Source organism: Anabrus simplex, chromosome 5, assembly GCF_040414725.1.
Source record: "Anabrus simplex isolate iqAnaSimp1 chromosome 5, ASM4041472v1, whole genome shotgun sequence".
Taxonomy (NCBI): Eukaryota; Metazoa; Arthropoda; class Insecta; order Orthoptera; family Tettigoniidae; genus Anabrus; species Anabrus simplex.
The window spans coordinates 197,747,450-197,761,360 of NC_090269.1; the positions used below are offsets into that span (position 1 = coordinate 197,747,450).

The 13,911-nt window shown below is 40.3% G+C and overlaps 1 protein-coding gene across 2 annotated transcripts in view; it reads right to left on the minus strand.

Moving 5' to 3' along the window:
• Positions 1–13,911, minus strand: part of Cap-D2 (CAP-D2 condensin subunit) — a 410,800-nt gene that overhangs the window by 7,953 nt on the left and 388,936 nt on the right. The window contains exon 18 of one of the 2 annotated variants that reach the window (XM_067148430.2): positions 2,860–3,124. In XM_067148430.2, coding sequence (XP_067004531.2) covers positions 2,860–3,124 — 265 coding nt within the window. Of the gene's footprint in view, positions 1–2,859; positions 3,125–13,911 lie in introns of those variants that run through there. The other variant, XM_067148432.2, reaches the window with a different exon arrangement.

Genomic DNA, 13,911 nt, shown 5'->3' on the forward strand with positions numbered 1-13,911 from the left:
TGCTCTGGATGAAGTACAGTCTAAGAACAGAGTGGGATTTTTAATATATAAAGACACAAGAGGCTTGTAGTCAAGTCGAGTTTGTTAAAAATGAAATGATAATTAAGTTACCTGTGAACTTAGGAGAGAGAAAAAATTATGTGATCCAAGTCTCCCCACAGGTAGGATGCTAAAAAAAAAAAAAAAAAAACAGCTTCCTTAATAACTTTGAAGAATACACCAAGTATGAAAATCTAATTATAATGGGTGATTTTTAATCCACAAGTTGGTTTACCATGAACAGGATATGAATCCACACTGGGCCCTCATGGAATGGGAAATAGAAATGAAGAGGGGAAAAAATATGCCAGATCTATGCATGAGATATAACCTGATAGTGAAGAAAAGGGACTCCCATAAAATCACAAGATAAAGCTGGGAGGATAAAAAGAGTACAGTAATAGATTATATTCTGATAGATCAAAATGTATGGAAGGATGTGAATGATATCAAAGTAATTCCAAGTGAAGATCTTGGCGGAGATCATAGATTGCTAGTTGCAGTTATTGCAAAGACCTCCCAGAATCTGTAACAAAAGAGTCCCAAAAATAAAAACTTGGCAACTTACTGAGCCAAGTGTAAAGAAGAATTCAGGGAAGGTGTCCGCAAATTGTTGCTGAGAGAAGAATTGAAACTGGTAGATGAAGAATGGGACATGCTAAAGAAGGTTGTGGTAGATACAGCGAATACAGAAAAATACAAATATAACAACCTATAGAAACTGCCTGGTGGAATGATATTAAAAAGGCAACCAATGACAGAAACTGTGCAAGAAGAACCCTACATCAAGCAAGAATATGGGGAGATCATCATGTGATAGAGGAGAAGCTGTCAGTTTACAGAGAGAAAAAAACTACATGTCAAACAGTTAGTTGTAGCTAAAAAGTGGAAATGCAAGGAAGATCTAGCTACCAGAATAACACAGGATGGAAATAAGACACTGTTATACAGAATCTTTGAGACTAGAAGAACTGGAACTGAATTTATTCAATCTGTAGAACTTCCTAATGGTGAGGTGACTAGGGATAAGACCAAAATATTACAGTAGTTCCAAAGGCACTTAGAAACTTTACTGAACTGTGATGGAAATGTCACTCCCTCAGATGACGAACCTTATGATTTTGGCACTTGGTTGGAAGTGCAGACAGCAGTATCTCAACTGAGGAACAAGTCAACTGGATCAGATGAATTTCGTGTTGAGATGACCAAACCAATCTGAGAGGTTGGACAGCGGTGTATGTAGAGAGTACTGAACAAAATTGGGAAAGAATGTAATACCCAATGACTGGAAGTAGGGAGTTGTCATGCCACTGCTGCTGAAAAAAGGTGATAGGAAGAACTGTACCAATACAGAGGTTTAACTCTACCGTCACATGGCCTCAAAATCTATGAATCCATCCTTGACAGTAGGATTAGAAAATATGTTGAACCTACACTTGTGGTAGAACAACATGGACTTAGACCTCACAGATGAACTATGGACCTCATTTTTGCCACCAGAATGCTTTATAAGATATAGATGTATTGGGAGAAAGGTAAAACACTTATACCTGCTTTTCTAGACATCGAGAAAGCATATGACCATGCACCATGCAGGCATATATGGGATGGGAATGTTTGAGACATAAGCAAGTGCCCAATGACATCATAGTAGGGGTATGATTATATGATGAAACCAAGAGTTGTATCCAGGTCCAGGATGGAAGGTCAAGTGGGTTCGAAATGAAGAGTGGAGTCCAGCAAGGAAGTTGTCTTCCACTACTCCTCTTCATAAAAGTTTTAAAAGCAGTTAAAAGAAAGGATTCAACAACTAATTCCCTGGTTTTTGCTCGTGATGTAATGGTATGGGGTAAGACGGAAGCGAAGTACAAGCTGGACTAGATCTTTGGCATGAAACTTTTACCTTAGGTCTTAAAATCAGCACAACCTGGTGATGAGTAGAAACTCTCTAACTCTCATCTAAGAATTGGAGATGAGGATTTGGATATTGTAGACAGCATCCAGTATTTAGGTAGTGTTCTGTCCTCAGACAATACCATACATCAACAGATTAGCAACAGAATATAGAAAGCTTCCACATTCTATCATTCATTCTCAAATACTTTGGGACGAAACATTTCCATTAATTTCCAAGATGAGCTTGTGCAAAACATATTTGGTACATATACTGACATATAGTCTGGAAGTGGCAACACTTACTGGATCAACAAAGAGTCGTCATCAGGCAACAGAAATGAAGTTCCTCCATTCTTGTCTAAAAAAAAAAAAGAAAAAGAAAAAAAAAAAACAGCAATGCGGATATCCAACAACAGCTTGTATTGGAAAGAAGCTTACTGAACAGCCTTGAAGTGAAGAAATTACAATGGTATGGTCACATGAAAAGAATGGATCCCCATAGGACTCCTCGAGCATACTTTGAGCGCAGTGCTCATGGAAAGAGATCAAGAGGAAGACCTTGTGATGTTCAGGAGAAGCAGATTTTCAAGATTTTCAAGGACCTTGAAATCAGAGATGTAAACTGGTGTTGCCTATGTGGATGGACAGGAAAAACTGGAGGACGCTCATACACAAGCCACACACGGCTTGCAGGAGCAAAGAAATGATGATGTATAAACTATCTGTCAGGAAACCTATTTCACACATTATAGTCCACCTGAGGCATGTGAATAAGCTTGATTCATATCATTTTTGTACATATCGTACAGGGAAACGACCTTCAAAATAAAACATAAATGAGATTATTTTTACAATTTTGTGTTTGTATTTTTCTGTGTTCTGTCTAGGTCTGACAAAAGGTCAATAAAATCATAATTAAATTACCTTGACTTCAGGTTTGATATTTTTGTTAGCAGCAGCCAGAATATTCTGGAATGCTGAGTGTACTTCACGCAAATGGAGTTTGTCGGCATAACATGGCCAGCCATCTAACAACTTGCGAATAGAACGCTCTGAATACTGTAGCTGAGTTAAGCAGTAAGCAAGATCACATGACTGACGATCAGTAGTTGCTGAGCGGAACCTCTGGCATAACTTCTCCACCAACATTTCAATATGTCTCTCTTTCTGGATTAAGCTCAATATGAATCTGAAAAATCACATATATAACATTTTATTAAAAATTTCTGTAAAATTTCTGTAAAATGCTGTAAAACATGGGCACTTGCCATGAGCCTTGTCATTTCTCCTGCATCTTTGTCTTTTAGATATACATAGGACTACAATACAATGGTAATGAAACTGCTGAATATTGTTACCAGAAGTCAAAGATAACAAGCAGACCCAGCCAACAGCTGGAAACTGAGATGATGATGATGATGATGATGATGATGATGATGATGATGAAGTCAAAGGTAATATTGACGATTCTTAAGGAGGACAGACAGTAAAAAAAAATGCTCTTAATCCAAAATGAATTAGGATCTAAGGACGTGGATGTGAAGTAAGACAGACAGGAAACTGAAAGAGTAAACCGTCTGCCTATGAGTCACTGGCCAGAATAAAAGTGATACAGTTGACCGGTATTCACAGAGTCATCACTTTCCAACATCCCTAACCATAAATCGCCATGGGTGTATATAGATATTCACACATAAAATTATCCATTGCACCTTAGTCCCTTGGCTGTCTCTAAAGAAAAGAATTATTGCCTTTTGAGAAATTCTGAAAAAAGTTATTTTTGTCCAAAAAAAAAAAAAAAAAGAAATGGAAGACAACCCTGACCCCTTAAGCTCTGGACATCCTCGTACTGCCTAGATCTGAAGGATACACAAGTTCCCCAAGGGCTGTTGAACAGGAGAGATTAAATGAGAGTACTCAACATGAATGAGTGGGAGCAATGGCATACATATTTCGGGTACCTATGTTTGCCATGTATGTCTTGCTAGCTGGGCATGTGGGCAAATTTACCTACTGCATGTCATTAAACTGGAGTTGGTAGCAAGATGGACATCTCAAACACCAGCATATCAATGATTTGAAACCTGTATAGAACAACAAATTCAGAAAAGAAATATGCATTTTACTCAATTACAAAAAAAAAGGGGGCGCATTCAGTATAACTTAGCCAATTCTTGCCTAAAAACAGTAAATGAACATGAAAAATCAGTGGTTATATGATGCCATGATTTTATTTATTTATTTATTTATTTACATTTTATGGCCTTCATTCGACCACTCTAGCCAACTTTATACAAAGATTTTTTCAGTTTCCTATTAGCCTAGTACTTCATTCTCTCAGATCTTATCTTTCTTTCATCGGAAATCACCCTTCCTATTGTCTATCTGCTGATTCTGGTTTGCAGTCTGGTTTGTTTGTCTGTTAGTTTCCTGATTTTGTCAGTTTTGTTTCTTAGGTCTTCCACTGTAATTTGTAGTTCATCCATATCTTCCTTGATTTCTATAATCCACTTAATGTTGCACTTACTATTAAACACTTTTCTATTATTCTCCTGATGATCCTGTTCTCTGGTATCCTGATTAGATGACCAAAAAATAAAATGCATTTCTTCCTAATCATGCTCATTACTGGTTTTATTTCCTTGTAGACTGTTTCATTAGAAGCTACTCTCCAGTGCCCATCTTTTTGGTATGATTTGTTGATGCACGTTCTAATGATTCTTCTCTCTATCTTGAGTATTTTGTCTACTTGTGCAATGTTAGTTGTTTTGATGATGGTTTCACTTGCAAGGAAATGGAAGACAACCTTGAGCCCTGAAGCTCTGGACATCCTCGTACTGCCTAGATCTGAAGGCCTATGATAGAGTCCCACATCAGGAAGTCTGGAGATGTTTGAGGACCAGGGCAGTACCAGAAAAGTTTGTGAGAATTATCCAGGATATGTACGAGGGAGCTAGAATGAGAGTAAGAAGCAGTATAGGGTTGACTGGATGGATACCAGTTGGAGTTATGTTGCATCAAGGGTCCTCACTGAGTCCATACATATTCAACCTTGTGATGGATATATTATCTGATGGTGTACGAACTAAAGCACCGTAGTGCATGGTGTTTGCTGGTGATAATGTTTTGTGTAGCACCAACAGGGTAGAATTGGAAGAGAGGCTGGAAAGCTTGAGAAATTCCTTGGAAGACAGAGGCCTAAAAATTAATAGAAAGAAAACCGAATACCTATGCCTCGGAGGTGAGGGGAATGAATTGTTAGAAATGGATGATACATGCTTGAAAACAGTGGATGTTTTCAAATATTTAGGATCTTTTGTGTCTAAGGATGGCAGCCTAAACATGCAAATTAACCACAGAGTGCAGTATGCCTGGATGAACTGGAAAAGAAAGTCTGGCATCCTGTGTGACAAAAGATTTGGCATAAGGGTTAAAGGAAAAACCTACAAGACAGCATGGTGCAAAGACTTTAGCAACAACAAAGGCACACTGTTATAAATTAGGTGTTGCAGAGATGAAGATGCTAAGATGGTTGAGTGGTGTCACTAGAATGGAATGCATCAAAAATGAGAAAATCAGAGGAACAGTTAAAGTGACATTAGTATCGAAGAATGTACACGAGAGATGACTGCTATGGTATGGACACATTATGCAAAGGGATGAAAGGTATGTAGGGAGGAGAGTGACGGATATGACTGTGGATGGGACTAGAAATAGGGGGAGACCAAGAAGGAGGTGGACAGATAATGTACAAGAAGATCTGAAAGAGAAGAAATTAGGGGAAGATGATGTGTGGGATAGGATAAAGTAGAAAAGACTTGCCAGAAACAATGACCCCGCTTGAAGCGGGATAAGATGAAGAGGAAGGAGAAGGAGAAGAAGAAGAATGTTATTTCTGGTTGAGTGACTGTTTTGTAGCGTTTTAATTTCGTTGCTATTGACAGGCCCTTTTGTTGTAGGTATTCTTGGTGACATATTGTGCTCTGGTCAATTTATTTACTCTGTTATGCCATATTGGCTTTTTGTTAAGGTTATATGTTATGATTTCTTCCAGATATTTAAATTTATCTAAAATTTTGATTTCTTTTTTTTTTTTCTTTTATTTTTTATTTTTTTCCTATGGCAATTTTGTTTATGAGTGGTGAGTCAGTTAACATGATTACTGTCTTTTCAAAAGATATTCCAAGACCAATTTTCTGTGCTATTTCCTGTAGTGATATAACTTCTTGTCTGGTTTCTTGAATATTGTTGGACAAGAGAGCAAGGTCAACAGCAAATCTTATGCAATTTAAACTTATGTTGTTTTTGAGTCTTCCAATTTGGATGTTCTTTGGGTCAATCTTGTACCATTCCCCCATTATACAGGGTCTTTTCTTTAGCATACTCGGCAGCACCACTCAGAGCACGGCACGGCTAGCACAATGACACTCGGTCGCTAGCCGGTATAATGCACGCTTTTCCTCCCCACTACTCACGGCAATTCACTTTTATAGAAATCCATTTCTAGTGAAACTATTAGTCTAAAACCTACCTGGCATTACATTTGATGTTCAAAATGTTGTCCCTCAGCTGTCAAACACGCCTGACACCTCGTAAATAGGTTTGCAGACACTCGACGAATCTCAGCTCGTGTGATGTTCAAAATAACTTGTGTAATGTTCTCTTGTAGTTCTTCTCTTGTGTGAGGATTGTTCACATACACTTTTCACTTCAGCATCCACCACAGGTAATAATCACAGGGATTTAAATCAGGAGATCTAGGGGGATAATTAACCACACGATCTTCGAAAACTTCCCGTATTACCTCCATAGACTGATTAGCAGTGTGTGCCCTCGCATTATCTTGCATAAAGTAACCATTACTCCTTTCTTCTTCCGTCAGCTCTTGAAAGAATGGTCTGAGAATGAGGTCTATATATCGATCAGCATTTATTCTTTGGCGGAAAAATATAGGCCCTATAATTCTGCGAGCACTCATTGGGCACCAAACTCCTATTTTTACATCATGAAGTGGACAGACATGCAGCTGGTGGGGATTTTCTGGACACCAGTAGCGATTGTTTTGACTATTTACATAGCCACTTAAGTGTAGCCATGCTTCATCACTACATATAAAATAAAAGTTCTGGGTCAACATACCCATCGTGAACTGACTGAAGCAATCAGTTACAATACCGAACTCTAGCGAAACTGTCAGGTCCTCTTAAATATTGGGCAGGGGTGGGTTTGTACGGTTTTGCTTTTAACAGTTTTGTTGCTTTGTGGGCAGAAGATAATGACACATCAGCTTGTACGGCGAGATGCGACAGGGATTTTGTTGCAGTTCTTTCCAAGAGAGCTCCTATTTCATCACGCTTTTCCTCTGTTAAAACGGTTCGTCTCCTGTGTGATTTCTTGTTAAGAATGAATGCGGAACTTCTTTACTAATCTATGTACCATACTCCTATGGGGAGGGAGGATTCCAGGAAATTTGCGAATGAATCGAAAGCAGCATTCTGTATAAAAAGAATGCTTTGCATAGCACAACACAACAAACACACGCTGTTCTACTGTATACATTACTCGTTAAACACACGATTAGTATTCCTACAGAAACTACGCTATTTTAAAGCGAACACATTGAACACGCTACCAATGCCGCTGATGAACTGAACTATTGTTGTGTGTGAAGCAATGGTTATCGCTACCGTACTGCATTAGATCATCTTAGTCAGTCATGAAGCAATATATCTCTCGGCAAATGAGTCACCCAGCCGCATTATCGCCTTCCGTGCGTGTTCTCCTGACACACAGAGCAGGCCATAAAAAATACCCTGCATATTCCAAGGCACAGTTGAACATCACTGGTGACAAAGCAATCTCCTTGTCTTAAATGGGTTTTCATGATGGATGGCTCAGGGAATTCCCCCCCCCCACTGAACTTGACTTTTGATTTAGTGTTGGTTATGGTGAGTTCTATCAATATGATTAATTTTGGATGGAGCCCAAAATTTTGTAAGATTTTTAACATTGAAGGTCTATGGATACAGTCGTATGCTTCTTTTAAGTCTACAAAGGTTACTGCAAGAGGTTTGTTTTGTTTCTTGTAATATGCTATGGCTAATTTTAAAGTGATGATTTGTTCTGCAGGCAGCTTCTCCAAGGTCTGAAGCCTCCTTGGTATTCACCTAATTCTTCCTCTAGTTGCTCTTTGATACTCCTGTATAGGATTCTGGAGAAAATCTTATACGTGCAGTCTCAGAGAGAGATGCCTCTGCAATTATGTGGATTGCTTTTATCTCTTTTGTTGTGGAGTGGGTGGATTATAGCTGTGGTCCTATGTTCGGGAAACTTTTCTGTTCTCCAGATTTTTGTTAGAGCCATGTTCGAACTGCATCACTGGCATATTTCCACATTTCTGTGAAGTCTTGGTCTTCTCTGCATGTCTTATAATTTTTCAACTCTCTGAGTGTTGTTTCCACCTCTTGGATTGTTGGGGGTTTATGAATTCAGGTGGGGTCTTGATGGGCGTATTTGTATTAATTGCTAAAAGTTTCTGGGGTACTTCACAATTCCGAAGTTTAATGAATGCCTTTGCCATGATTTTGGCATTTTCCTTGTCATTATGTGTCATTTTTCCATCCTCACTGTTCAGCATTAACATGGTCCGGCTCCATGGCTAAATGGTTAGCGTGCTGGCCTTTGGCCACAGGGGTCCCGGGTTCGATTCCCAGCAGGGTCGGGAATTTTTACCATAATTCCGCTGGCTCGGGGGCTGGGTGTATGTGTCGTCTTCGTCATCATTTCATCCTCACCACGACGCGCAGGTCACCTACGGGTGTCAAATCAAAAGACCTGCATCTGGCGAGCCGAACTTGTCCTTGGACACTCCCGGCACTAAAAGCCATACGCCATTTCAGCATTAACATGAAAGGGGCAATTTTTGTACTTGTCTTCCAAACATTTTATAAAAGTCTCTGGAATTGGTTTTGTGGTAATTTTGTTCTATTGAGTTGATTAGATCTCTCTGTGATTGTCTCTTGGTTTGCCTGATAATTTGTCTGAACATCTATATCAAAGAAATTTAAGTTCAATCGTGAGCAACTTCTGGGTTCACCTATGACTGAGCCGACCAGTCTTGTTGGCATGCTCAATAACCTTTGGCGTGCACTACCGTGACATATCACTGAACTCCCCACTCTCCTGCTCTCATCCACCAACTAGCACACTGCCCTACATTCAATGATGGTTCCGCTCCCCTCTCCTCCACATTCTTGCCATCACACTCAATCCACGAATCTAAATTCCTGCCTGACGGCCCCTACCGCTACAGACGTACGTACATACCAACATCACCTTCTTTAAACTCACTGAACACCACCCGATTAGTGTTGGCTACTGAATGCATGATTCGAAGCAGTGTATCGATTCATTCAAGTGTCTGAGTGAATCGATTCACAGGAACAGCGAGCTCAAGGCACACGATTCAGCTTACTCCCAGCGGACAGTGCTGAGTGGCGCACTCACTGGACATTGACGGGGAACCGAGCTTCTGCTGCAGCGAGACAGTGAATCAAGGCACATCGAAAGAATCGTGAACGAGCTCAGTTCAGTGAGACACAAGATACATACGGCTCCTTATCGGCTCACTGGACACTGGCAGGGAGCCGAGCTTCCGCTGCAGCGAGACATACAGTGAGCAATGGCAAACCGAAAGAATCGTGAAGGAGTGCGGCTCAGTGAGACACAAGATACACATGGTTCCTTATCGGCTCAGTGAGACACAACATACACACGGCTCCTTATCGGCTCACCGGACACTATAATACCAATATAAATGGTCCGTTATTGGACATTACAAATGTTCCAGCTAACTCATTCCTGGTTGCCAGCGTTTCGCCCCTGTGTGCTAGGCTGGGCTCATCAGTTGGTACCTAGCACACCTACCAAGATGCATGGCTAGTGCATACCGTGGAGGCCACTGCGTAGGCTAATTGTAGCCACCAGCAGTGCCAATGCACTATGACAGACTTTGTCTCATTACCAAAGATTGATGCCTGCTTGGCCATCAGATGATATAGATGTTGATTCCCATAGGGAACCTGAAACATTTGTCCTGAATGAGTAAATTTATAACACCAATATAAATGGTCCGTTATTGGACATTATAAATGTTCCAGCTAACTCATTCCTGGTTGCCAGCGTTTCGCCCCTGTGTGCTAGGCTGGGCTCATCAGTTGGTACCTAGCACACCTACCAAGATGCATGGCTAGTGCATACCGTGGAGGCCACTGCGTAGGCTAATTGTAGCCACCAGCAGTGCCAATGCACTATGACAGACTTTGTCTCATTACCAAAGATTGATGCCTGCTTGGCCATCAGATGATATAGATGTTGATTCCCATGGGGAACCTGAAACATTTGTCCTGAATGAGTAAATTTATATTTATAATTTATAATACCAATACACTGGCGGAGAGCTGAGTTTCCGCTGCAGTGAGACATACAGTGAGCCATGGTACACTGAAAGAATCATATGCTATAATGGACTCTCGAGCTCAGCTCATTTGAAAATAATACCCATTTGCATTCACTGTCCTCTTCTTACAGGGAGGTTTAAATAATATATGGATTTATTTGCAGTGTTAAAAAGGTAGTCAAAACATAATTCTGAAGTAGCTAGTAAGTAGGTAGGCTATTAAGTTATACTATTTATTAGTTTAACCACACAAAAGTACCAGTTTTATATTGGGAAGAACGGTTCAGTATTCTCTCAGTTCATATGTCACATCGTTTCACAAGAATCAATCATATGTGGACAGACGCAATAACTAAACCAACAGTATGTTGAATCAGAAAACCACCGGGCTACTGTACATCTCGGGTAGCCTATACAAAATATGACAATTTAAAAAAATCCTCAGCTGATAGAAAAAGACATATTTTCAAAAATGACTGAGCTAGTTGTCGTGCGGTTAGTATCGCGTAGCTATGCGTTTGCATTCGGGGGATGGTGGGTTTGAATCCAACCGTCGGCAGCTGTTAAGATGGTTTTTCGTAGTTTCCCCATTTTCACACCATGAAATGCTGGGACTGTACCTTAATTCAGGCCATGGCTGCTACCTTCCTAATCCTAACCTTTCCCACCCTGTGTCGCCAGAAACCTTCGATGTATTAGGGTGACTAGCAATTTTTTTTTAAGAAAGGAGTTCATAGGATGAAGACCAGATGGCAGCTGCGAGCACTGAATGCTGTTGCTGCTGTCTTACCAGCACATGCTACACAGATGCAGTAGAAGCGGTGACTAATGTGCCGTGAATCGGATCACTGTATCGATTCAGTAATGTGAACGGAATAAAATGAATTGATTCAGTAAAATGAATCGAATGTCCCATCACTACACCCGATTAGAAACCCTAGGTCGTACAGGATGATCATCTGTCCTTGAACGACCACCTGGAGCTGTCCGCCAAATTTAGTGGGACAATTCACATGAAATATCAATTTGATTACAATGAATACAAAGAGCAACATCTGATCATCATGTAGAATCATGTAGATCGGGCCATCTAAGAAGTCCGGTGAGGGAAACTGTGCAAGTGAGAGCAGAAACGTGGGAGAAAGCTGACATCCCCTTCTCACTCGGCATTGTGGTGACATACAAAAGCACTGTCCTTTTAGCAGGAGCAATGGTAGGGAGGATTACACTGCGCTGTATCCTTGAAAGTGCGCATGCGCAGCCAGACATCTTGCTACCTGCCTGATCTCTGAAACTCGCTCTAGTTTTGGGAGAGCACGATGCAGTTGTTTTATAAAGCATACTGGTAACTACATTGTGCATATCAAACTTCGTCACTCAGAAACATCTGGAACGTAATAACGGAAATGACATACCCAAGTCATAAAAGTAAACACTACAAATACATCATGTGGCATTGACAAGTAGGTTATGTCATGGTGGTGATTGTTTTAAGAGGCAGAAAAACGATGTCCACTGCCCCTAAGAAGTAGGTTACTAAATGCTAAATTTAGTACAGAATATCCCAGGATATGCTAATAAAACCAAATTTGACGTACTTCTATTTGTTATTATTTTGTTTTACAGTTACTGTATTGATCAAAAATGTACATCACCATTACACCAAACACCCCACTTCATTTTGATTCCCTGTCATTGCCGGCCAGGCATTTACCCCTCGACTTTAGAGTCCTTCAATTGTTAAGGATATATAAAGTTAGTGATAGTTGATTTCTGTTAATTAGATATGTAGCATTCAATCTGTCAACATTACTAAGTACAGAGCGAGTTGGTCATGCGGTTATGGGCACGCAGCTGAGAGCTTACATTCGGGAGATAGTGCATTCAAACCCCCACTGTCGGCAGCCATTAAGATGGTTTTCTATGGTTTCCGATTTTCACACCAGGCAAATGCTGGGGCTGTACCTTTATTAAGGCCATAGTCACTTCATTTCCACTCTTAGGCCTTTCCTATCCCATCACCACCATAAAACCTATCTGTGTTGGCACGAAGTAAAACAGATTGTTAAAAAAAAACAAAAAAAAATCAAACAGGTAGACTGTGTTGCAGAAACTGGTGATAATATTGTCCGGATAGTCGCGGTGGGAGACTGTACGGACCAATCAGAAAACTGCCCGCAATACCTCACCAGATGTTTACACTGAACTAAACCTAGTAGCATCTCTCTACAAACGCATGTAGATTTTCTGTTGCCCATACATGCACGGTGTGAATGTTCATGAAGCCATCATGAGAAAAAGTGGCTATATAAGTAAATAACACTCGTCTAAGAAACAATTTTTCTATGGAGTACCTCTCACGTATCATTCACAAAATTCCTGCCGCTGAAGATAGTCATCGGACATTAACGTATGGACCCGCTGTATGTGACAAGGATGGAATCTGTTGCTGCGGAGAATGCGCCACACCATATTCAAAGCTGCAGCAATCTGGCGAATGCTTCGACCTCGGACTTCAGTCACCATACAGAGAACACGTTCTTTATTTTGAGGATTTCTTGTTTGACAATATCGATCGATACTGCAAAAAAGGGTCCATATTCCCACAGTCGCCTGTCCGTGTCGCAGAAACTTTGAGCGTTTGGCAGCCTCCTCTGTGGGAAACGTTCGGCGTACAAATACCATGTCTCTTCTGCATTCCCCTCAGCACGTCCGTACAGGAGGTGCATGTCGACATATTCCTCTCCCAAAAATGTAGACATTGAAGGCTTGACTTAGCATAATCTGATACAAATGCCTGAGGTGTGTCAGAACTCCTTGCCTTGTATTGTAAAGGAAGTCGCTTATAGTACATAAGCACCATTATGAAATAATATGCATTGTTCAATTGAAAGGAGGGTTTGATAATTTTAACTGCTTAAAACATTTTTTTTTTTTAATTGCATAAAAGAGTGAAATTTGGAGCCGGGCTGAGTGGCTGAGACGGTTGAGGCACTAGCCTTCTGACCCCAGTTTGGCAGCTTCAATTCTGGCTCAGTCCGGTGGCATTTGAAGGTGCTCAAATACATCAGCCTCGTGCCGGTAGATTTACTGGGACGTAAAAGAACTCCTGCGGGACAAAATTTTGACACCTCGGTGTCTCCGAAAACCATCAAAATTAGTCAGTGGGACACAAAAATAACAACATTATTACTTGGAAATTTGGATTTTAAATGTTTTAAAATCAAAAATAATCTATTGAGAACAAGTAAATACTTGACAAGAGTAACTAGTATTAAAGAATAATTTGTTTTGACTTGGGTGTATAAGGTGTATAAAAATTAATACGTTTTTGAACGAGCTATTAAATAATTTTGTGACTTTTCTTCACATTATTTTTTAGAGTGCTCTCGCGGGCTGCAAAAATGGCTTCGCGGGCTGCCTTTTGGAAACCCCTGTTATAGAGAATAGCATGCCCATGAATTTTCTGCATCTTATTTTCAGACACTCTGTATACGACAATTGATCTATTGATCTAT